Below are 22,043 nucleotides of genomic sequence, written 5' to 3'. Positions count from 1 at the left end.
CTCACGTGCTCAGCTGCTGGTGGCTTAGGAGTGACAGCTTGCTCGGGGAGTCACCTAACAGTGAAAATCAACCTGTAGGTCCGGCTGAGGAACCAGGAATCCCTCTAAAAACCTCCATCTGATGTGTGTTTGATGAAAAGCAAGGAACAGCCGAAGGCTGTTGGGAGCTTGTCTGGTGACTTTTTGCTTTTCCCCTACAGCCCCGTGCAGCAGAACTGTCTGAAAGCACGCTTGGTTAGGCCACAGCACTCGTGGGCTCCTTTGTAGGGCACTGGGTTGTCTCATCACTGCTGGGATTTGATTTTGTTCTGAGTCGCACGTGAGACTTAGAGAAAAATTAATTTTCTTATGCCACCTGTCTTTGGACTTCGCTGGAAAAGCCAAGTGGGACGGTGGGGAAGGGGCAGGGAGACAGGGAGCAGAAATAACTCTGAATGTGCTGCGTCGTGCTGAGTGTGGAGTCTCTGCTCTCTAGTTTTGATGTATTTTTGTTGTTGCTGTGAATAATTGCCAACAGTGTTGTTGCCAGGGCTACTTGAATTGTTGCTAATTTAGTTTTTAAAGCTAATGTCAAAACGTTTTTCTTAATAGTTGTTTGTTAAACAGCTTTGATTTCACTGAACAGCCAAGCCATTTGATGTGCAGTTTGTCTTTTGAAGGACCTCCGGGGTGAATTTGGGTTAATAAACTGCTGAGAGCGTAGAAAGGCTTGATTTTCATCGCAACATGATTTATCTACACTGTATTTGCCTTTAGTTTAATTAGCCACTTGGGAAAGGTGGTAAAACTGAGTGAGGGCATCAAAATCTATCCTGACCTCCTTTGGAGAGGGTATATCATGGCGTACACCAAACAACTTTTTAGTATTTAATGATTAGGAAAAGTGTGTTGTGTTTTTTTTTTTTTTTTTTTTTTCCCTGGGGGCAGTTGACAGGCTTTTCTACGCATCAGGGTGGGGGAAACAATTTTAAGTGCTGAGGTGTTGCAGAGTCGATATCTGTAGGGAAGGGTTTTCTCTCCTTGGAGCTTCGTGGGGTGCCTGGACTAGAACGGAGTGGGAGAGCGTGCTGCAGGCCAAGATCTTTAATATTGACTGCTTAAGGATGAATAAATAAGGCATGTATATTATATTTGAGATCTTCCTTAATGCAGTGGGCTACTCTTCCAAACAGCTTGTGGATTTCTTGCTCAGCAGGGCCCTGGCTCGTTGTTTGTGCAGGGTTTAAGGTCCTGACCATCAAAGTACCTGTGTGTGTGGGGAAGCCGCGTGCATTTGGGCAGCAAGCAGCCTGCCCAATTACACCCAAAAAAGCCTGAGGTGTTGGGGAAGATCTCCAAGAAGGTCCTGATGTTGTTTTGGGGAATTTGCTGCGAGCTTTGTTAGTGTTAATGAGACAGAGACCGCCGAGTGGCTCGGTGCAGAAAGTCGTCTTAGTCGGGTCCGATGACTAGGATTACGGAGACCAAGCAAGGCAGGGCTTTGCTAGGCTTTCTCCTCTAGAAACCCAGGTGCCAGCTCAGACTTGAGTTAAAGCAAAGGCCTGGCTGGCCTTTTTTTTCAGCTGCATGACCATTCTTTCCTTTTCTGGCTTTGTTTGGCAGGCAGTGTGAGGTGCGAGTGCTACAGCAGGAGTACTAGGCGTGATGTGTGTGAGCACTGCTATGCAGAGCCCAACTGCCGGGAGGGAAACTATATGAAACCTGCTGCAGCTGAGAGTTTTCATCTTTATTATGTTTTCTCTCATTTTTAGAACACAGCCCTACAGTCATTGAGAGAACTTCCTGCGTTCTTCATGACTGCTTGACCCACCAACAGGGAGCGAATACGCTTATGAGACAGGTAAGGATGGTGCTGCTGCCTGTTGGGGCCCTTCTTTCCCTTACTTCTAATTGTGCTGAACTAATTATCTGGCTGACGTTTACCCCTCAAGCTGCCCTGCTTGAAATTACTCCTGTTCTGAGGTGTTGACCCAGAATTTTCCCCCATGCTGCAGGAAGCAAGGTTTCCTTTCTGCAGGGTGAAGAGTTGTGCTGACATTTTTGTTGGATGTGGGAACAGGAATGAAGCAGACGTGGGAGCGAGTGGTGGGAGAACTCTGCCTGGCGTTCCCTGCCAACCCAACCCCAGTTTTACCATGTTGATAAGACATAAAACAGAAAAACAACTCTCTGTTTGTATGTGCTCAGTTAAAACTTTGTGAGCGTAGGGAGATATTTTAAAAAAAAAAGCTGAGTAAAGATGTTTAAACCATGTGCTCTGCAGCAAACACGTTCTGGCATCTTCCATGCCCACTTCTCCGGGATCTGGCGGGGTGGCCACTGGTTTCAGGTTTATAGGTTTATAAACCTTTTCAGATTTATAGATTTATAAGCCTTTAGGCTTATAATCATCTGCTTGAATTCTGTGCTGGTCAGTGGTATGCTAGTCTAATGGACATATTCAACGGTGTGTTTTAAGTCTGTGTAACCCGTTATCAACTCGTGTTTGCTCTCAGGACGAGGAGAGATTCCTCTCGTACCTCTTAGGCTGGGAAGTCAGCTTCCCCGATAAGCTGCTGGTTGTGGTTGCATTTTCGGAGGACAAATCAGACCGTTACCCTCGGGCAGTTTAACAGGACAAGCTGCAAGACCTGCGAACAGTTTGGAGTCTCAGGAGGCCTGGGATAAGTGCTGCGGGTGTTTCTGGAGATTAGTGCCTTTTGGAAGGCATGTATCTGCCTCCTGCAGGGTTCGTACCAGTTTGTTTTGTCTGTTGTGCTTCTCCTCAACAGTGTATGTAAGCTGCACTTGTTACAGGCTAGCAAAGTACTTCAGTGTTTGGTTTATTGGTACCTGTGGGCAGTTTTTTTGTCCATAAGAAGATAATAATATGTTTAGGGTGCAGAACCCTGTGCTGAGCTTAAAACCAACTCGATTCCACCTTTTGGCACACCCAGAGCCCTGGGGGACCCCGCTGCGTGCGTTCGGGGCCGCCCCTACCAGCTGGCTTTCTTCCCCTTGGCAAGGGGTGTGCTCTGTCCAGAATAATCTTCAATTACTAGCGTTTAATATCACTACGTTACTTTGAAAGGCCAGAATGAGCCTTGCTTTGAGGCAGTATTCCATAAGCAGTACATTTTTCAGCTGGTATTTGAGGGACCCGTCGGTTATGTTTAGATCCAGAATGTGCAAACTGCTATTCCTGTATTTCTCAAGCAAAATAAGTCGTGTAGCAATCGTGTTAGATTTATTACAGAAATGTTGTTGGATGCTGTTCCATTTGCTGCAGTAACACTTCCTGAGATGGACCGAACCGGGATATAAAAATACTTATTTAATTCTTCCCAGTTTTCAGTGCCTTTGTTGGTGCATGGTGTTTTAACACAGTTCAGCGTGGTGTCTCTTGGAACGCTTCTGCGCCACAAAATGAGACCGTAAAGTCTGAGCTGCAACAAACTGTCTAAGCACATACCATCCAAAAGTCTTTGACAGGTTTGTCCTCAGTGGAAGAGATTTAAGGCGTTATAAAATGGAAAAAACAGGCAGTTGGATGGTTCAGATCATGTAGTATTTCACTGCAACTTCTGCGAAACTGTCTGAAAAGTCCTTGACTAGTAAATTCTCAGTTACCTTGGCCTGCTTCCTCGTCTGTGACGGCGGTGACTGTTTTTCCCCAAGGAAATCTGTCGTAGAGTTTTCCTTCGTGCGGTCTGGGTTGAACCTCTGTCGAGAGTAATGGGGTAGCTGGGTGTGCTGGGGTGGGAACACACAGCCAGGGGCAGGTGTGCTGCTTATGCTGGTGTATGATAGCCATGGATGTGTAGCCTGAAAAGTCTTGTGTAAATGGCCTTTGTTTCACTGCAGGGCTTCCTCGCTGTCCCTGTGGCCTCCGACAGCTTGTCACCCTTCTTCTGTCCCCCAGCAAACAAATCTGTGCCTTCAAGTAATGGTTTTCAGGTTTTGCGTTTTAAATAGGAGATAGTTGGCTTCTCTGGTGGTTTCGTTTTAAGTCTCCAGGGTTACTCAAACTCAAACCCTTGGGTTTTTCCCCTTACTGCTAGAATTCTTAGGTCTTTAACATGAAACCAAAGACCATCAAGTAGACAGTTTTGGTGGACTGCGAGGTCAAACCCCTGCTGAGGGGCACTAGGCTTTTTGGCTTGCCCAGATGTCATCCTGCAGTGCGGGATGTGGTGGGAACCAGTCTCCTTTTTCTCCTCTCACATTCAAATTAGCCCAGTAACCTGTTGCTGGAAAAGCAGCTGCAGCAGATCAGACTTGCTTTTCTTTTTTCTCTTTTTGGCAGTCAGTGCTCTTCTATTGAATTAGCAAGTAATTCCTGCCTGGTAGATGAAATGCAGATGCTGCGACCTTTGTGTTTGTTTTGGTGATATTTGTATTTAAAAGTTGTTGGGTACTTTAAAGTGTGGCGCTCTGGCCAGGAGAGGAATTTTCTAAAGAAGCAAGTGGTCCTGGCTGGGTTAGGTGATGTTTCTGTTGCGGACATTGTAGCAGGGAGAAATGATTGTATGGTGAACTGAAATTCTCAGTGAGTTAACAAGCCATTTTCCTCCACATTGCAGAGGAAAAAAGGTACAGACTGTGCTGTACCAAATTGTGAGATGATCCTCTGCTTGTCTACCTACAAAAAGAAATGATTTTTTTTTTTCAGGAACTGAATGTGTGTCAGCAGATATCTCGTCTAAATTAACACATTCACGGTGTACTGAAGCTTTAATTTTTTTCCGTTTACTTATTTTTTTTTCTCCCAGCATCATTTTGTTTTGAAATGTTTATTCATTAAGAATTAACATCACTTTTCTTAGAGCCAAGTAAGCTGTAAACACCTCTTAAATCTCCTTTAGCTGCTCTGGGATTTGTAGTTTGCATGATGTACAGGTAGGTGCCTGTCAGCAGCAGAAGCTTCAGGGAGGGTCTTTCCACTTGGTGTGAAAGTGAGGAATCCTCAGGAAAAAGGGGCAATGAGTGCAAAAAAAACCTGAAGCCCTTTTTGTTATCATTTTGTAATGGGCTGTTTAAGAATGGGTCCTTGGCAGTGCTTCTGAGCCTTGTCTCAGCCCAGCTTACTGTTTGTGTTCTCCCCGTGGGGTGCCCAGGGGGACTGCTTTACTCTGTTCCAGTGTGTCCAGGTAGAGTTCGCTTTCTCCCTGTCCCAAGCATCAGCTTTCTTTGTTCAAATTGCTAGATCACATCCCATCAACACAAACTGCAAGGCAAGTTAAATCACTGGGGTCATTAAGCAGATGTTTTCCTGCTGGCTGTGATTTTCTGCAGAAAAAAAGGCACAAATGTTTCCTACCCGTGTACCAACAGCTCTCTGACAAACCTTTGCTCCTTCAAATCAGCGTAATTTTTTTCCTCCTGTGAAAATGCCTCTACGCTGCCTGCTTCTGTGGCTGCTCAGGCGTTTGCAGAGATGGCCTGATTATTTGAGAACAGTTATTTGGAAAAGAAAACTTCACTTTGGGCTGATAAAGGTAGAAGCAGCTCAATAAGCAGGGTCGTTATCTTTATTAAGGGATGAGGTAAGATGTTTTACAGCTCCAAGAGTTACTGAAAGGCTTCTGAGGTTGTCTTTTCTGGAGATTATGGTCATGTTTTCTGTGTAGAAAAGCCGCAGAAACGGATGCATTTGGGCGCAGGGGGAGAGAAAAGGAGGACTTTAACCAGGGAAAACCAGTATTTAGCAGTGCTCGTTTCTGTGGAAGTTTGTAGTTGGCCCTTAAAAAGCTCTGCTGCCTTCCTGGAGTCTTGCTGTCTCAAGCAGCAATTAGATAGCGCCTTCAGCAGGGATAAGATATTTTCAGTGCCTCTGTAAAGCATATAATTGGTTTATATGTGGCTGAGCATGTTTTTCTTTTATTTCTCGGAAGCTGCAGTTCTTGGTGCCTGCGTGCATTCCCAAGTCCTCTTCAGCCAGCAGGTTGGATGTTGCTGCTCAGCTTGCCAGGCAGCGCTGCTTCTGTGCTCTTAAATGGGGCCTAAACTAAACTAAACTTAGTTTAGTTTTTAATTAAACTAAAAGTTGGCACCACAGCTTTTACCCTAAGGAGGCCTTAGGTGTCTGAAGGTGCCTGGATAAAGATCTGTCCCCAGTGGGTAAACGTTCCTGCCTCCCTTTCCAAGACAAGGTCAGGACCAAGTTAATTAGTGGGTTACCTAGTAAATAAACCCGTTGTGATTACTAATCATGCTGTATTAAAGCTAGGTTGAAAATCTTGTGTGCATCTTCCCAATGTGTTGTACTCTCTACTCAGCACTAAAAATCAGTGAAATTACTTCCAGTTTTGTTGTTTTTTCAGAGCAGCTGATAGTTAAGTGAAATGGAGGTTTCTGTTACTCAAATACTGCTAACAGTATGGATGTGCACATTAAATCGAGGGAGAATACGTGTAAAAGTGGTGGTAGTACAGGTTTGATTCCACCTAGCCATGTTTTTGCTGTTTTATTTTTTGCTTTGAGAACCTCATAATGCTGAATGGATCCATCTGACAGAATAAAAGCAACTCATGAGATGAGGATGCCGTAAATAATGGAATATTGATGGGTATCACCTGGGTAAATGGGTGTACTAAGTAAGCCGTGTTAATGGCAGGGTGATTGCTGAACGCTCAGATGTGTTCCAATGCAACGTTAAACTGAGATTTTAAACACCAAGAGCTTCCTAATCAGCACCAAGGGCTTTCTGCGTGAATCTTTGACAGTTTAAAGCTACCAAGAAGTCTCTGTGCTGAAGCTAGAGATTGGCCGGAGCAGGTTTGACGTGCACAAATAGGAAGATATGGCCAGGAAGCCCTCGTCCTGTGCCTTTCCCACCATGGCAGGCGAGCTCCGGAGCAGGCTGCTCCAGAGTTTGTCCAGAAAGAAGGAGTGCAGGCGTAAATGATAGCATAAGGGGCAATCTTTGAGCTCAGACTGTCTGATTTATTTCCTGACTGGTTCACTTCCAGGACTGAGGCGTTTAGGAAGAGGTGAGCCATTGCTGTAATGACAGTTAAAAAGAAATTGCTAAGCTGTGGTCTAGCTTTCTGTTAAAGATCTGGCTGTGCGAGGAATTGATGCTTTGCAGACAATCAATCAGCCTGAAATGTGCTCTGAAGCAAGCGCAGTTCCCCTCCCTGGTGAAATGGATGTGATCAAGTGTTGCCCCGAACTCAAACCCGAGAAGAAATTACTTTTGCTATTAGGTTTCATCTTCATTCTCAAAACTGATTTATGAGCCTTGGTAAGCTAATAACTTCAGTAACGTGAGTAATCCTTCATCTGAAAGGAGCACTAGGTAAGCTGAAAATTGGGAGTTGGAGGACGGAAAAAAGCAGGAGGAGTCGGGTCTGTCTTGGGGATGGGAGAAGAAATGGATCCAGACTCTTCTGTAGGTCGAGTTCACCTCTGGGGCAACCTTCCTATGAATTACACTTGTGCAGGTCTCTGAACAGTACTAGGGTCAAATGGGAAGTGAGGAGAAGTCGAAATAACTTGTGTTCAGGCTGACTTCATGCTACACAGGTTACAGAAATAGTGGTCATCGACAGGAGTGAAACATGCACACGCAGATGTGATTTTGAGAAACCTGCAGCTTAGGCCTGCTGCAAAAGTACAGAGCGTGTTAATTTTCACCAAAGGCAACCAAAACGCCTTCAGCCCGAGTGGCCTTCTATATCCCGAGGGTACCTTCGTTGTCTGGTTTTCCTGTTAGATTTTAATGCCACTCCCAGTTTGGGCAGGTGCATGATTTGAGTGTTTGGGTGGGGGCAGGTTTGATCCTTCCTGGTTTTTGCATCGCAGACTCATCTAAGTATATCAAGCCAGCACACTCATGTTATTAATTCTGTGGTCTTAAGCTTAAATTGGTTAACACAACTTTAGGGGACTGGCCATCCCTTCTGCTTGGCCCTTAGGATGAGAAATGTGGCCACAAGTTGGCAGCTTCTGGCACCTCAGTACAGTTCCACTGATCCTTGTGACACTGTTAAACGATGGGCTTGCAGAACAAAGGCAGAGCTCGCTGTAGAGCTGTGGTCCCTGACCTCCCTGCCAGAGCGTGTCTGATGCTGGAACAAGTAAGGGCAATACTTGTAATGCCTTTAGTAGTACATCCAGAGGTGCTTTCAAGGCTTTTTGGATGCAGGTTTACTCCGTGCAGCTTCAGAGCTACGCAGAAAGGTGCCTCCTGCAGGTCAGCTGCCCTGGCACAGGTCCCTGTAAGAGGAGGGAAGAGCTTGTCCTCCTGGTGGCTTCATGTGTTTTTTGCAGTGGGTCTGTTTCTTTAACACCACCCAAGTTGTTGTGCGGTTTTTCCAAGTGCCGCATGAAACCCCCCTGGGTTTTCCGCATGAATCAGTTCTGGGTACCCAAAAACCCCATCCCTTTGGGTTGTGCTGCCCAAAACCATTGCGCCGGGTTCTTCTCTTAAATGACCCAAGTGAAATGCCGGCTGTTGTGGTTCTCAACCACGGGCTTTGTATCCCACAGACTATCCAGGGGTGTGAGTCTGATGGAGAAGAAAACCTCGGTGCTGGCAGTCTGCAACTACAGGGTTAGTACTTAATACGGGGTAGTAATACTCGTGACCCACACAGTACTGTTACAAGGCATGTGTTGGGGCTGGAAAGATGCAGCTGAGCTGTGAGCGGCAGTGCACTTCACTGGCCTGTGCTTACTGCGGGAGATGAACTGAGCCTTTTCATGAGGTAAAACTGGCCAAAAAAAAAATGGTAGAAGTGCCTGAGATGGAAATAGGTGAGGAACTCTCCTCTGGTGGCTGCTGGGCTGTCTTGGTGCGCTCTGACAATGTCAAACTTGGGTTTTTAATAAACACGTGGCTCAAGAAAGCCCTTCCAGTGGCTCTGTCTGTGCCAGTCCCTGCAGAAGACTTTATGCCTAAGCAAAGCCTTGTAAATGCCAATCTTTTTTTTTTTTTTGAGATGATCTTACTATGTTAATATTTTTCATTTAAATTTACAATTGACATTCTGCACTAACACGCAAGCTTGCCATGTCGTGGTAAAATTGTTCAAATAAGAAGTGCCTGTGAACCCTTCCCTGATTAAAAATTAAACAGCCGTCAGCTTAGTCAATTACTGTTCTTCCTCTCACATGCTTGCACCACTGAGGCCAGCTTCAATACCAAGCAGTTGTTTTAAGTGTGCCCTGCCTTTCAAAAAGGACCACGCTCAGCTCTGTGGATCAGACAAGTCCCCCTTCCCCAGGCTGGGCTCTCAGTCCTGAAGCCATCAGCTAACTGGCGCACTGGAAAAGCAAAGCAGCAGCAAGTCTTTTTGTTCTTTTTGGTGTATGTATAAAAAAAAAATTGGGGAGATGAGATCCTGCATGCAAACATCCAGGGCTGGACTCCTGATGCTCTAGACATGGCACGAGGGGGAAAGCAGAGAGCCTGTCTGAGCTTCCTTGCGAAACACGCTGCCAGAGAGAGGGTCGTTTATGGAAAATAAAACATCCGCATTCAGCAAGAACCCGTATAGCTGTTGAAATAATTTGCATTTCTTTTTTTAAAGCTATTTGCATGTTCTCCGCTTGAATGATGCCCGTTGTATCTGGGCTTGGAAGCGGTGCTTTTCTAACGGGCTTGTGGGTTTCCTGAATTTCAGATGCCAGCACATTTCATGTTAAATTACAAATACAAGAGGGTTTACTTTGCCGGAGCTGGGGCAGAAACCCGTTAAACTACAGAGCTGCACCGCAGTGATGTGCATGGGGACAGCCAGAGACCGAGGTGCTTTGCCAGGTCTCTTAGCAAGGGAAATCCATTTCTGGGTCTGGGATTTGGTGGTTTTGTTGGCTGGGTTGGTTCGGGGTGTTTGGGAGTGGCTCTGAGGAGTGAGCTTTGAGGCATATTGAATGAAGTCGCCAACAAACAAAAAAATGACCTACATGTAGATCCAAAATGACCTGATTGTAGCAGTAATCTGTTGAACAGGTTGCTAGCACATCAAGAAAACTTGTTTAGTCCCAGTTTTCGTTGCTCTCAGGTTAAGGCTTTTCCGAGCTACTCTGTACAAAAAAATCATTTCTTGTATTAAACCACACAAAACTTGTGGGACCGTTTCTTACAGCAAGCTGTAACCACGTCAGTTCTTGGGAGTTTTGTTCTTTATCCCAGTTCTAGTCCTCACCCGAGTGGAGATCGTGCTGTTAAGCTTCCAGCCGCTGTAGGAGAAGATGCTTATTTTTAACCTCTTCGGAAGTTCTCACCTGCGTTTGAGTGATCTTGTCTTCAATGCCTGGAGTTTTTAACAAAACCTACCTGTGATAGCATGGTGATTGTTATTAAAAAATTGAGACGTTGTGAAATTACAGATGGGAAGCATGGAAAACTCAGCCTCCCAAGTGCTTTTTTGATCTACAGTAAGCATATTCTTCATTTTTGAGTTGTTAGGGAAGCTGTCTGCTGCAAGTCCCAGGCAGCTGCTACCACGTGGGCCCTGTCTGGGTGAATATCCCAGCGCCAAGAGTGGGGATAACTTGGACGAAGCTGGTAATTCGGTGTTTCTTGGGGCTCAGTGCGTTTATGCAGTATGAAAGCCACCAGGCTGAAATCTTGTAAAATCTTTTACAGCTCAAGAGTCAGCACCATGGGGCTTGATTTTTCATTTTGACTGATGAAATGATCCTGGCAGCGCTTCCCTTATCCATTACATCTTGTGCATGTGGAGCTGTAATTAGGAAGGGAAACTCGAGTGAGGGCCGCATTAGCTTCTCTGTGAAAATAACACTTGCAGATTTTTCTCTGCATATGTAACAAATTCATCCCTGGAGAAGAAACGGGAACATCAGGTTTGTGTAGGATGGAAATAATTTGAAATAAGAGCTGGTTTTCATAACAAAATCTTCTATTGTTCCGAGCTGCAGAGGATTGGAGAACAGGCACTGCTGGCTTGCTGAATTCCATTAAAACGTTGATTTTAAGCCTATTTATTTTTAAAGGAATCAACAAAATGCTGACTGCAGGCTTAGTTGTTAACGTGTGCCCAGAGGAATACAAACTCCGTGCTGCTCAGAGAGGCAGAGCTGGGCATAGCGTGCCCACGGACCGGGGCGGCGCAGACAGGAGAGCAGGGTGCATCTCTGCTGGCATTTTGTGTTGCACAAGCAGGTAGAAACTACCAGTTGTAACTTTATATTTGTATTTTGTGATTATTTATTCACTGCCTGGCAATATTTGAGCAGAACAGCGAGAATGGGTAATGAAGGTGGAAAAAAAATCAGGCCACCGCTTTCCATTTTTGGTGTTTTTGCTGGCCCTGGGAATTCTTCCAAAATTCTGCTCCCAACTTTTTCTTAAATCAAGGCCTTTCCATGCTTTGTCGTGCATGGGTTGACCCCTGTGATCAGAAGACTGAATTTGCATCTGTTTAAATTAAAGCCTTTTTTCCCCAAACAACCAAAAAAAAAGAGCAGCTTTGCTTTTTGAAGTGAACATTTGCCCTTAGCCTTCAATTTAGTGAGCTAGCAGAAATTGCTTCGACTCCTATAGCTCGGGTATGTTATCAGGTGATGTTTCTGCAGTTCAAATTTCTCCATTGTAATAATGTTTAGATTTGTAGGTCTGGTTTTTCATTCGTCTCCAAACTGTTGTGTGTGTAACAGGGTACAGATCGTATTTTATGAGCTTTGACATTTTGAAAGTTGCCTGCTACTTAAAGTTGAATATAAATGTTTTGCTCCAGGCTAGCTAAAAAAAAGAAAGTGGTTTAAGAACAGTAGGGTTTTCTTAGGGAAGCTTAAAATGAATGAGGTTTTTCCTACTGGGTTAGTTTGCTTGTTATTTGGTTTAACTTGCTTTCTAAAATCCATCTGTCTTTCCCTCTGGCAAATGGCCATTACTCACTTGGTGTAGTTGCTTTCAAGATCTGCTTAGATCTTCTATGCCCTGGCAGTTGAACAGGGGCATACAAGTATTTCCTCTTAATGAAATCTGATGGGGAAAGGTTGAAGAGGAATTCAAAAAATGCTGTAAGGGCAGCTAAGTAGGATGTGACAGCAAGGTGTGTTAGCCAGGTGTGTGCCAAGATGTAATACTTCTAATCTGCTGCTTATTAGACAGGTTACACCCCTATTTCTGGACAGCTAATGATCAGCTGTGACAGTTATTTTGTGCCATTTTTCCCGTTTCAGGAAAACACGGACTGCTGGTTGGACGCTAGCATCCTTCCAGGCTGGGGGTCAGCGTGAGAGTCGGCTGCTCAAAACTGTTTGTTCCTTTAATAATACATTGTTCTTGCTTGACAGGATGTTTCGTCTTCGATTTCTTCCTGCCGCAGCAGGGCTGGCTGCCGTTTCGCGGCGTTACCACGGGGCAGCACATCACCCCAGGACCAGGCGTAGGCTCGTGGTGGCGGCTTTCATAGGGACGACTGCGGTGACAGCAAGCGCCAGGCTCCTTTGGCAGAGGTAACGTTTCCCTTATTTCTTGCCTCAGGCCTCCTGCAGCTCTAGGTCCTGTGGTAAGTGCCTGCAGATGGGCTTCAGATCTGCAGGAGACTTTGTAAAGTGTTATTGCTGGTTCTGCGTCTGCTGCATGGAAGGAACAGGACGTGCTGCTGGTGACCCTCTGTGGAGCTTCTTGCCGTTCTGAGTGGTCAGAGAGATAAAACAAAGCTCAGGGCTGCAGAGTTTCCTTCTGTAGCCGTCTCCCACACAGGCTGTTTGCCCTTGGTGGGGTCTGCTGCCAGGCTTCTTCCTGCGTGGTGATGCTGCCTGGGTCTGTGGTGCTGTGCAAACAAATCAGTTGACTCAGCCGAGCTGGGTGACAACACAGTGCTTTCAGCTTCTGGCAGGGCTGCAAAGGGCGGTGTGCTGGGCCAGGGGATGCTACACTGCTTTTCTTTATATTCTGCTGGCTGCTTCACAAATAAAACAGCAAGGGGGAGCCGAAGGGGATGGTCCGTCCTTCACTGGTAAGGTAGCTGCAAGCAAGACTCGTGGTTTTTAAAGGGCTGGAGTCAGTGTACCTACTGACGAAGCTCAAAGCTTGATTTCATAACTGCAAGGAGAATGGTGATCTCTGTGCCCGCCTGCGATGCCCCTTGCTGAACCCTGGGCCCGTGCCACATCTGAAGTAAATCAGGGACTCGAATCTTCACCTGTCTTGAAACATGAAAGCAGTGTGGCACCAGCCGTGCCACTTGAGTTCCTGGCTGCAATTAGAGCCTGCAAGAGAAGTCACTGCTGAAAACCCATCTCGTTTCATTCCAGTGTTAGGTGGTTTGTTGGCTCTCTGCGAGCCTCTTTGGCTAGAAGGCTCTAGTTTTAATATAATGGGAAGAAGAAGATGCTAATTTTTCTGGCTGTTCCTAGAGTTGTCAACCATGATGTTGCCTTTTTAAGAGTTGCTTGGATCAAGGAGAATGCTGTGATCCAGCAGTGTCAGCTTACGCTACATTGTAGAAGTAATCCACAGTTACATAGTGCATCCTTATCTGCAGGACCTGAATGCGCAGCCGTGCAGAGGAGGAGGCTGAATGCCTCTGTGGTGATGGCCAAGATAACGCCCTTTGCAGGCAGGGAATCGAGCAGGTTTTCTGCTTGAAACATCCTCTGTGTGATCACCAAGTAGGTAGGGCGTAACGTCCTACCTCAGGCTCTCCCGAAGACACTGAGGTAGCATCTCCCTCCTGCAGCAGGTTCACCCCTGCTTCTGGAAACAGCCGAGTTGTTACCTTTTACCAGGAGGACGGTGCTGCCTGCAGCAGAGCTGTTAATGGTATGATGAGTGTTGGGGCTGGGTAATCTGCAGGAGTGATCTTAGCTCCAGGAGTACTTGGCTGCTCCTCAGGCCCCTGGGAGCTGTGACCAGGTGCGACCTTGCGCAGGTGAGAGCACCGATAAAATCAGATACAGCAGACAGGCAGCGTCTTTGCAGTGGCGTGGTCTGTGATCTCCCGAGTCCTGATCAGTCTGCAGCGACTTACTCTGATTTTTTTCCTTTCTTTGCTCTCTTTTTTTTTTTTTTTTATAAATCTGTAAAACACTGAACAGATTTGTATGGACTTTGAAGATCTTCTTTGAGCTATCAAGTAAATCCACAATGCCTGTAATTGTAAAACAGAAGTACGTCCAGGCATACGGTATTCATTTAATTACTCGGCATATAGCTGTTAAATAAGGAAGAACAAAACTGATGCTTGGTATAGAAAATACTTCCTACGGGCACCTGTAGGACTTCTCACCAGACTTTCAAATAAGCATTTTAACGCTTTAAATAAATGGGAGATGAGAATCTCTACATTTTCTTTCTTTCACAATATAAATTGGGTGATCACTAGAGATGAAGAATAAGCACAGGTTAATTCAAAGCACTTATAATGATATCCTGGGATATTACAGTAAGGGGTAAGTATAATGAATTAGTTATAAAAGGCAAATACATAATACATCTAGCTGGGGCACAGGGATTAAATAAGCCAAATGTCAGTGAAAATGTTATTTATAAACTACAGAGCAAAACATGCACCCATCTGTTTGCGTGCCCATATTTACATTAACGAGGGATTGTGATTTATTAAACGCTGAATTGGTATGGAAAAGGGGGGCAGGTTAGGGAGGATCTTTGTGTGACCAGGTCGGTTGGTGCAGTTAGTCTGCGAGACAGACGTCATGTTGGTTTTCCTTCAGGTAGTTAAGCAACTGTGCTGTTGTTGTGAAACCTCTCGGTGCAGCACAGCTAGCCTCCTGAGGGCTTTCCCAGGCATTTCCTAAGTGTGGCTCTCTTAGCATCACAAAGAAGTAACGTCCCTCTGATGGTAGGTGACACTAATGAGGATTGTGTGCTTGCTAATATTCTGCATAGCCTGAGATGGTCCCTTATTGGAGCTGGAGTGCTTCCTTGCCCTTTGAGTGAGGAAGCTAGTAAGTGATGCTCCTCTGCAGGCTGCTATCAGGGAATTTTCTTTAAGATGACACTTTTGTGGTATGTCTTCCTCTTTTTGCTTTCCTGTATTCTTTTTCTGAGCTAAAGCATTAGATGTAGGCTAAATCACGAAGCAGCTGAGAATCTTATGCTTCTTGGACTAGGTAATTAGGAGATAATGCAGTACTAGAGAAAAGCAGTAATGCAAGAAAGATGCTCTCTGACTTGCTCTTTTTGCTCCTCTGCGTGGAGCAGCGTGTCAGTGCCCTAACACTGCTCTCCTGACCTGTGGGAAGCGGCACTGCAACTGATCAGTACTGAAAGAAGCCCCAACTTCCTGCTTCAAAACGTTTCTTGTGCTTCTAGTGGTGAGGAACCTTGCAAAAAGGGATTATTAAGGTGGTGCCTGTACCTGAACTTGCTGTGCTATGAAGACAGATGGGACTCTTCAGGTGGTTCTTATGAAAATCACGTGCAGCCTGAAACCCGCATGTGTCAGATTAATCATGCAGGATATGCTTTGAGCATGGTCAGAAGCAAATGATGGGATAAGCAGGCCCACACAGGTAGAAGTGAAGGATGAAAGCGACAGACATAAACCCCAGCAGCTGGGTGACGTGAGACAGAGACTTCTTCTGTGTCCTCCTGGCTTGGTGGGATCTTCATGTTTGAGCTGTGTCAGCCCAAGCACACAGCGTGTAGCTTTCTGCGTAGCTGTCTGCTGCAGGCGTGGGGCTTGCTGCCCTCGCTGTCCTCCAGGAGCTCTTGCTGCTGCTTTCCGTGGTAAACATCTCGCCGAAGTATCGATACGAGCAGCCAGTGCTGCTCGGCTCGGCTGTGGTGAAGCATACTCCAGCAGTGCAAATAACTACGCTTGGAAGACTAATGAAGTTTACCCTTTCTAAGCAATAACTTAGACCCAAAGGATTGCCAATTGGCAACAGAAGCAATTAAGCATCTGGGCATTAGTATAATTAACTGAATTAATGGGAATAAATCTTGGTGCAGTCATTGGCTAATCTGAGGAAGGCATTAATGTATGGGAGCTAGTGAGCCTTACAGTTTGCAGCACGCTCAGTGTTTATAAGAAGATATTAGTGGTACTCTTGTAAAACTCGCATCTTCTATTTCAAGGTCCAAATACCCATTTGGTGTGTTATTAAATGACCACTGATCTTCCTCTCACGAGCCATGCTGACTGAATCGGTGGACATCTGCAAGTGCTTAGATTGGGATTTCGGTGCTGAAGCTTGTCACTCCAATCAACCTGGTATTGAGTGACAGGAACGAGCGAAGGTACCTTTTGGGGATGCAGAGGGATCTCTGCAAGCAGTGTTACCAGTGCCGTTCCTGATTGACTGGAAGTATTTAGCTGTGCTTTCCTTCTTATCCTTCTCCAAATAAATTGGTGGTAAGGGTAAGACACCTGCATTGTCCTGTCTCAGCAATGAGATCCTTTGCTTACCAGCGTGTTTGTTTAATGCATCCCCCTGGTTTTATTCCACGCTCTTCTGGTTCTTTCCCCCATCCTGTGCATAAGTTGAAGCAACCAAGTGTGAGTTACGTGCCTCCCAGCTGTGAAGGTATATCCTCCTGCTGCTATAAGCTCTTGTTTTTCAGGTTCCGCTCCTTGTTGGCAAGTTGAGCTGTTTTGGTGCTGGCTGAAATAGGTTGAGAATTCATTTCATCTTCAAAATTTCTTCTTCCCTTCTTCCTCCACCCTGTTCTCCTTGAGCTATCCCATATCGATTCTCCAGTTGTTTCCTGGAAGTCGCTGCGTAGGGGATACCCGTTCTTCTTCCTTGCTTTACTGACCTTCACAGCTTTTTGTCTTTCCTCGTGTGGGTTTTGTCCTGATATTTCTGGAATTAATTTTGAAACTTAGATCAGCCCTTAGCAAACTGTTTAAGAATGCATTGCTTTTTTCCAGCAGAGTTGTAGGGACTTTAGAATAATTTGCTTAGAATACATTTTTAATGGCAGAATTGCTGGAAATAAGTTATGTCAGCTGAAACTGACTTTTATTGTTCTAGCAAAACAAAGGATACTGCAACTCATAGTCAAGAGGAGAGAGAGCTGGTTTATAGTTGTAGCTGTATCAGGTGCTACTCAACATGATGCAGGAGAGAAGGTGGGGGGGGGTGTGTGTGAACAGATAGTACCCACTTCAGGCTGTTTATATTTTGAGCTCTGCTCCATTTTTTAATTCTCATTGTGAGAGGTGGCAGAATTAAGGGACTATCCTTGGGACTGCTGTGCTGAGGATTTTCCTCTCAGGCTCGAAGACACATTGATCTATGAGTGGTGTGTTGAAAGAGCACTGTGTCCTTCCTGGTGGCTTTTGGCTTCGTATTATTTTTACCCATGAGTATCAGGGGAAAGGAAAGAATCTGATGCTGGGGAATGAGCCAAAGTCAAAACTGGAGTCAATTAGGAAAACATCTGAACTGCTCCGTGGGGAGTGACCTCAGCTGAACCGCGAAGCTTGGAGCACAGGTATTGTCCTGAACACGCAGCCGGGGAGTTGGATCAGGGCATGAGCACGTTCACAGCATCTTATTTAAATCTTGCGTAGCAAAACAGCTCTGGGCTTTGTGCAGAGAAGCCTGCTGGCAGTGCAAGAAGCTTCTTCCCAAACTGCCCTGGGACTTTGCTTCTCCTACAGGACCACGCTTTGAATCTTGTCTCATAACATGATAGGCACCGTTGGAACCCAAGGTCTTTAATGCCACACGAAATCGCACTTTGCAATCTTTTTTAAACAATATGGGTGCCCTCTGGTGGCCACGTTCCCACCTGCTGCCCCCCGCCCTTTAGACTGAAGACCTGGAAACGCCTGCTCACCGCGGGGAGGAAGCAAGAAAAGCTGGGGCTGGGCATATTGCTCAGGAATGGAGGCTTTAGAAGAGAAGTCAGGCTAACCTTGGGTTTTGTTATTTATTTATTTTTTACTTTGGCAAACTTCTACAGCTTCAGCTGTCTCCTGCAGTTGGCTGCGGCTGAGACTTGCTGGTAAGAGCTATAAGCTCTTTATTTGGTGTCTAGACCACATATGGGATGGTGTGTTGCTGCTGCTCTTGGGGCCAGCTGAAGAGAACAAAAGGCTTGAGAGGCCGAGGAGGCTGCATTTGATGTGACACAGCCCATCTGCTTCCAGTCTGCTGAAGCGGTTAGGGATTTGCGAGAGGTGCTGCCTGGGAAGGGAATAATGCTATTAAGTACTCTACAAAGACTTGTGCTGCAGCAGAAGAGTTTAATTGTTATTAATAGAGACGTAGTGGGGAATTGCTCCCTCCTTGACTTGCAGTTGAAGTCGCTGCAACTTTGGTCCAGGGAGCATGCGGCCAAATTACCTGCAGGATGCAACTGAACGTGTCACGAGCTGGGGAGCAAATAGGGGCGCCAGATGTGGCCTTCCAGATGTGGTAATTGCACGGCCTGAAAGCTGGTAGCCCCATCTGTCTGACCTCCTGTGGTCTTCCCCTGCTGTCTGCTTTCAGCTAAGAGCAAGAGAATGAAGCAACCTGAAGGGGTCTCGTTTTCCCCAACAGGGGATCTTGTGGCCCTCGTCCCTTTTCCAGTAAGTTAGTGAAAGATTTCACACTCCTTTAGGTACCCAAAGCAAGATTCCCTGCATTTAAATAACTCCATCTTGCAGTTAACTATCATCGTCCAGATTCTTGAAGCATTTTTCCTTTTTTTCCCTGCGGATTTGCTTGAGTTTGTCTTCATTTCTAGGCGATGTGAGACGATCGTAGCCCTCGGGCACCACCAGTTCCCTGAGCTCTATATTTGCTCCGTGTTCTCGTGTCTTCCTTGATGGAAATGAAGATGGATCGAGTCGCACGGTCAGGTAGACAGAGGCTGTGCTGGGTGCCTGTTTTACCTGGCCGTGGCGTGGCAGCACGTGCTGGGCTCTGTGCACGTGGATCAGTTCACCGATTTCTTGCTCCTTGGGGCTGCACCAGTCATTGACGCAGCAGAACCAGAAGCTGCGGTGACAAATGCTGTCGTACCTCTTCAGCTAATGGCTTGGTGCACAAGTGTCGATGAGAATTCACGTTCTGAATTACTAACTGGGTGCTGTGGGGTCAGTCTTGCTTAAAACTTCTTCACGATGCTTAATTAGTAATACAGGCTCATTACGCTTGATGGAAAATAATGTGCTTTAGTTTAATCAGCTTGTGTTGACGTTTTACATCGTTATGGCAACCTGACTTGTCTGTCTTCAGAGAAACTCTGCTGTCAAGGAGCTCCGAGTAAATAAACACCAAAAATCAAACACCACATTGGCTCTTCCTGAGTTGCGATGGGAGGTGTGTAATGTGCCTGCTAAACCAATGCTGCGTCCTTGCAAGCGAGCCACATGGCTGCTGAAGGTGAAAATACACGTAACGCACACAGCTTCCACGAATTACCGCGTGCCTCGTCTGCTAGCTCTGCATGGACCGGGGCTTGTCGCTCCCCTGCTTCATGGCAAGGATCCTGCTCAGTGTTAGATTTCTAGAAAGCATTGAGGGCAGAGAATCTGAACATTAGGGAAATTGTTAATTGCCTGCACTGTGACAAAGGCTCTGCGGTGTTCCTGGCTCAGTGTAAGCTCGTGCCCACTTTCAGCCATTTCTTTGCTTTTTATTAGGTTGGAGCTCGCCAGCTTGTCCCTCCAGCAGGAGTGTAGGCTATGATGAATTTACTTCATCTGCATTTTGGTAGCCCGTGAGAAGTAAGTTCTCTGACTCTGGGGGAAAAAAAAAAGCTAAATATTTGTTATTTCTGCCCCGCTAAATATTTAGTTTGTGGCTTTTGATTGGATAAGATTTAGAAGAAAAAAAGATGCTGAGGAGGCTGATCAGCGACCTAGGAGGGGCTGCGCTGGTGCTGAAAAGGAGCAATGTTTAATATTGGGACTTTATCCTCTAGGTCATTAATAAAAGGTGGCGTACGGCCAGGAATTTGGCCTTGTCAGGGCTTGGGAGAAGCTCAGCCACTCGATGATGATCAAACGATTGTATTTGGATTCCCAGTTTGTAACTGTTTGGCTATATCATGTTGATTTTTGTTGCTCTGCTTTATTAATCACAGTATCACTTAGTAGCAAGAGGAATACCATATGGGAACTTGCATTTATGGCTTGAATGTTACTGTGATTATCAAAAACACTGGTAATTTCATCCAGAAATGACATTTATTAATGTCATTATTTAGCGTAAGACTCGTTTTCTGGATGCGCTTGTCACTAAATTCTTCTTACCCTCCTTTAATTAAAAAGTCTAGCAGGCCTGTCGTTACACCTGTAGCCTGTTAACTTGGTGTTATCAATACCTGGAAAGAGGAAAGGATCACTGAGTGTCAACAGCAGTCAGGCACGAGCTGGCAGCCAACTTTTGTTAAAACTGAGCTTCATGTTTTTGCAAAAGATTTTAGCAGTGACTAAAAGTGAGGTAGAAAAATACGTGTCTGTAGTGTTGCTGTGTAATATAGTTAAGTGGAGAGAGCCTCTGGGATCTCTCTGGAGATCAGGATGTACAGAATATAAGCCATTATATTTCCAAGTGAACACTTCCTTTGTTTGTATAGTTCTGTCACTTCCAATAACCCAGCAAACTGTCTCGATTTATTAGGCATTCCTTGTAGCTTTTGATAACTTTGGCAATAAAAGGCCCGTGTTCTGCTGGTTGTTGCTTCCTGCTTGGGTTTTTGTGTTCCTTACCAGTCCTGTACGGTATCTAGCTTGGAGTTTATATGGAGCACAGCCTTCCTGTGTCTTTTCTTTCCCTGTTTCTACAGGGGCTGCTTTTTCATGAACTGAAGTTTTGTTTTTTCACTTGTATCTTTCTGTAGTCTTGGCATCCTCTCACCCTTGGGTATAAGCTTTGAATATCCAAAAAACCAATCTCAGCAGTTGGTGGTTGTCATTCCAAATCTCACTTACTTGTCTCTTCGTCTGGCTCAGTTTGAGCTGTAAAAGTCAGGTTTGTGCAAGCCTTGAGTGTACTGCTTTGTGTTTACTGAGGGCACCTGGAAAGCTTTGCAGAATTGGAGTTGTCCTCCCTTGCTTTCCCACCTAAGGTATTATTTTTCTTGAAAGCGAAGACTGGTGACTGAAGGGTGACGAGCTTGCTGTCTTTAGGGAGGGCCAGGGACGGAGAATGGGATACCAGCTCTGATCGTACTGAGCCCACATGGTCGCCCCACCTCGTGCTGCTTGCTGTCTCTGCCAGCCTCGCAGCTTTACAGAATTATCTTGCCTTGCAGGACCACGTTGCACCATCTGCGTGCCCAGGAGCAAACACAAGGGGAGTTGCAGCAGCGACTGAAAGCTGTCGCTCTTGGGGAAAAACCTATCAAGCCTGTCAGCCTCTCAAGTACAACTTGGATTAAGGGAATTTCAAGTGAGGAGCATGCCTGGGAGGTGAGGAGAGCAGGCTGGGCTTGATTTGCTCTGCGTGCCAGGTGGAGCCGAGTTGCAGCCCTGCACATCGGTCAGCAGCAGCCTGGGGGCAGCTGCCTGTGTCCCACTTGGGGAGCTCCCTTTGGAAACCTAAGCAGTGTTTTGTGGTTTAAGAACTAAGAACCAGTGTGATGCCATTTGCCAAGCAAGCCTTTTGCAAAGCAGTTATTTTCCTCTGCAGGTTGGCAGGAGCAGCTCTCTAAGGAGCGATGTTATCCTGTGTGAGCCGAGTTAGCAGTAAGACCGACCTAAAATGGTTCAGGTTCGCTTTCTTCAGAACAGTCCCCTCCAAGGGGCTTGGAGCAGAGGTGTCCTCATGTTCTGTCCTGTCTTTCTGCGCCTGCGTGCTGGTACCAGTGCCTAAACTGGGCTGCGGCGGAGGGGAGTGGGAGGGAGCGTGAGGAATCAGCTAGTCTGCTGCCAAGGCAGGGCTGGGTGCCTCCTGCCTGCTCCTGACAGGCAGCTGTCTCACCTATTTTTAGCACTTTGGTGATGGAGAGAGCTGTGATGGAATAAATCCTCCTCAGCAGCTGATTTCAGTGCTTCCCTGTCCTCACGTTAATCAGTCTCTGTGTCTGTGTGTGTGTATACACAGGCTTCTCCCTCTTCCCGGTGGGTACAAGTCTCTTCCCTCATGTCCTGAAGCAAATCTGCTTCACGTCGTGTCCTCACCAGTCCAAGCTAAGTCTTGCAGCAGCTGTTTTATGTATATCGTGCTTATCT

General features: G+C 46.0%; 1 protein-coding gene across 7 annotated transcripts in view; it reads left to right on the top strand.

Annotated features, from left to right (window-relative positions):
• Positions 1–22,043, top strand: part of MICU1 (mitochondrial calcium uptake 1) — a 97,540-nt gene that overhangs the window by 2,002 nt on the left and 73,495 nt on the right. For 6 of the 7 annotated variants that reach the window (XM_040564622.1, XM_040564619.1, XM_040564621.1 and 3 more), the window contains exons 3-4: positions 1,752–1,840; positions 12,250–12,411. In XM_040564622.1, coding sequence (XP_040420556.1) covers positions 12,251–12,411 — 161 coding nt within the window. In that variant the 5' untranslated portion in view covers positions 1,752–1,840; position 12,250. Of the gene's footprint in view, positions 1–1,751; positions 1,841–12,249; positions 12,412–22,043 lie in introns of those variants that run through there. The other variant, XM_040564628.1, reaches the window with a different exon arrangement.

Source organism: Cygnus olor, chromosome 7 (genome assembly GCF_009769625.2).
Source record: "Cygnus olor isolate bCygOlo1 chromosome 7, bCygOlo1.pri.v2, whole genome shotgun sequence".
Taxonomy (NCBI): Eukaryota; Metazoa; Chordata; class Aves; order Anseriformes; family Anatidae; genus Cygnus; species Cygnus olor.
This window is presented reverse-complemented; position numbering and strand designations above follow the sequence as displayed.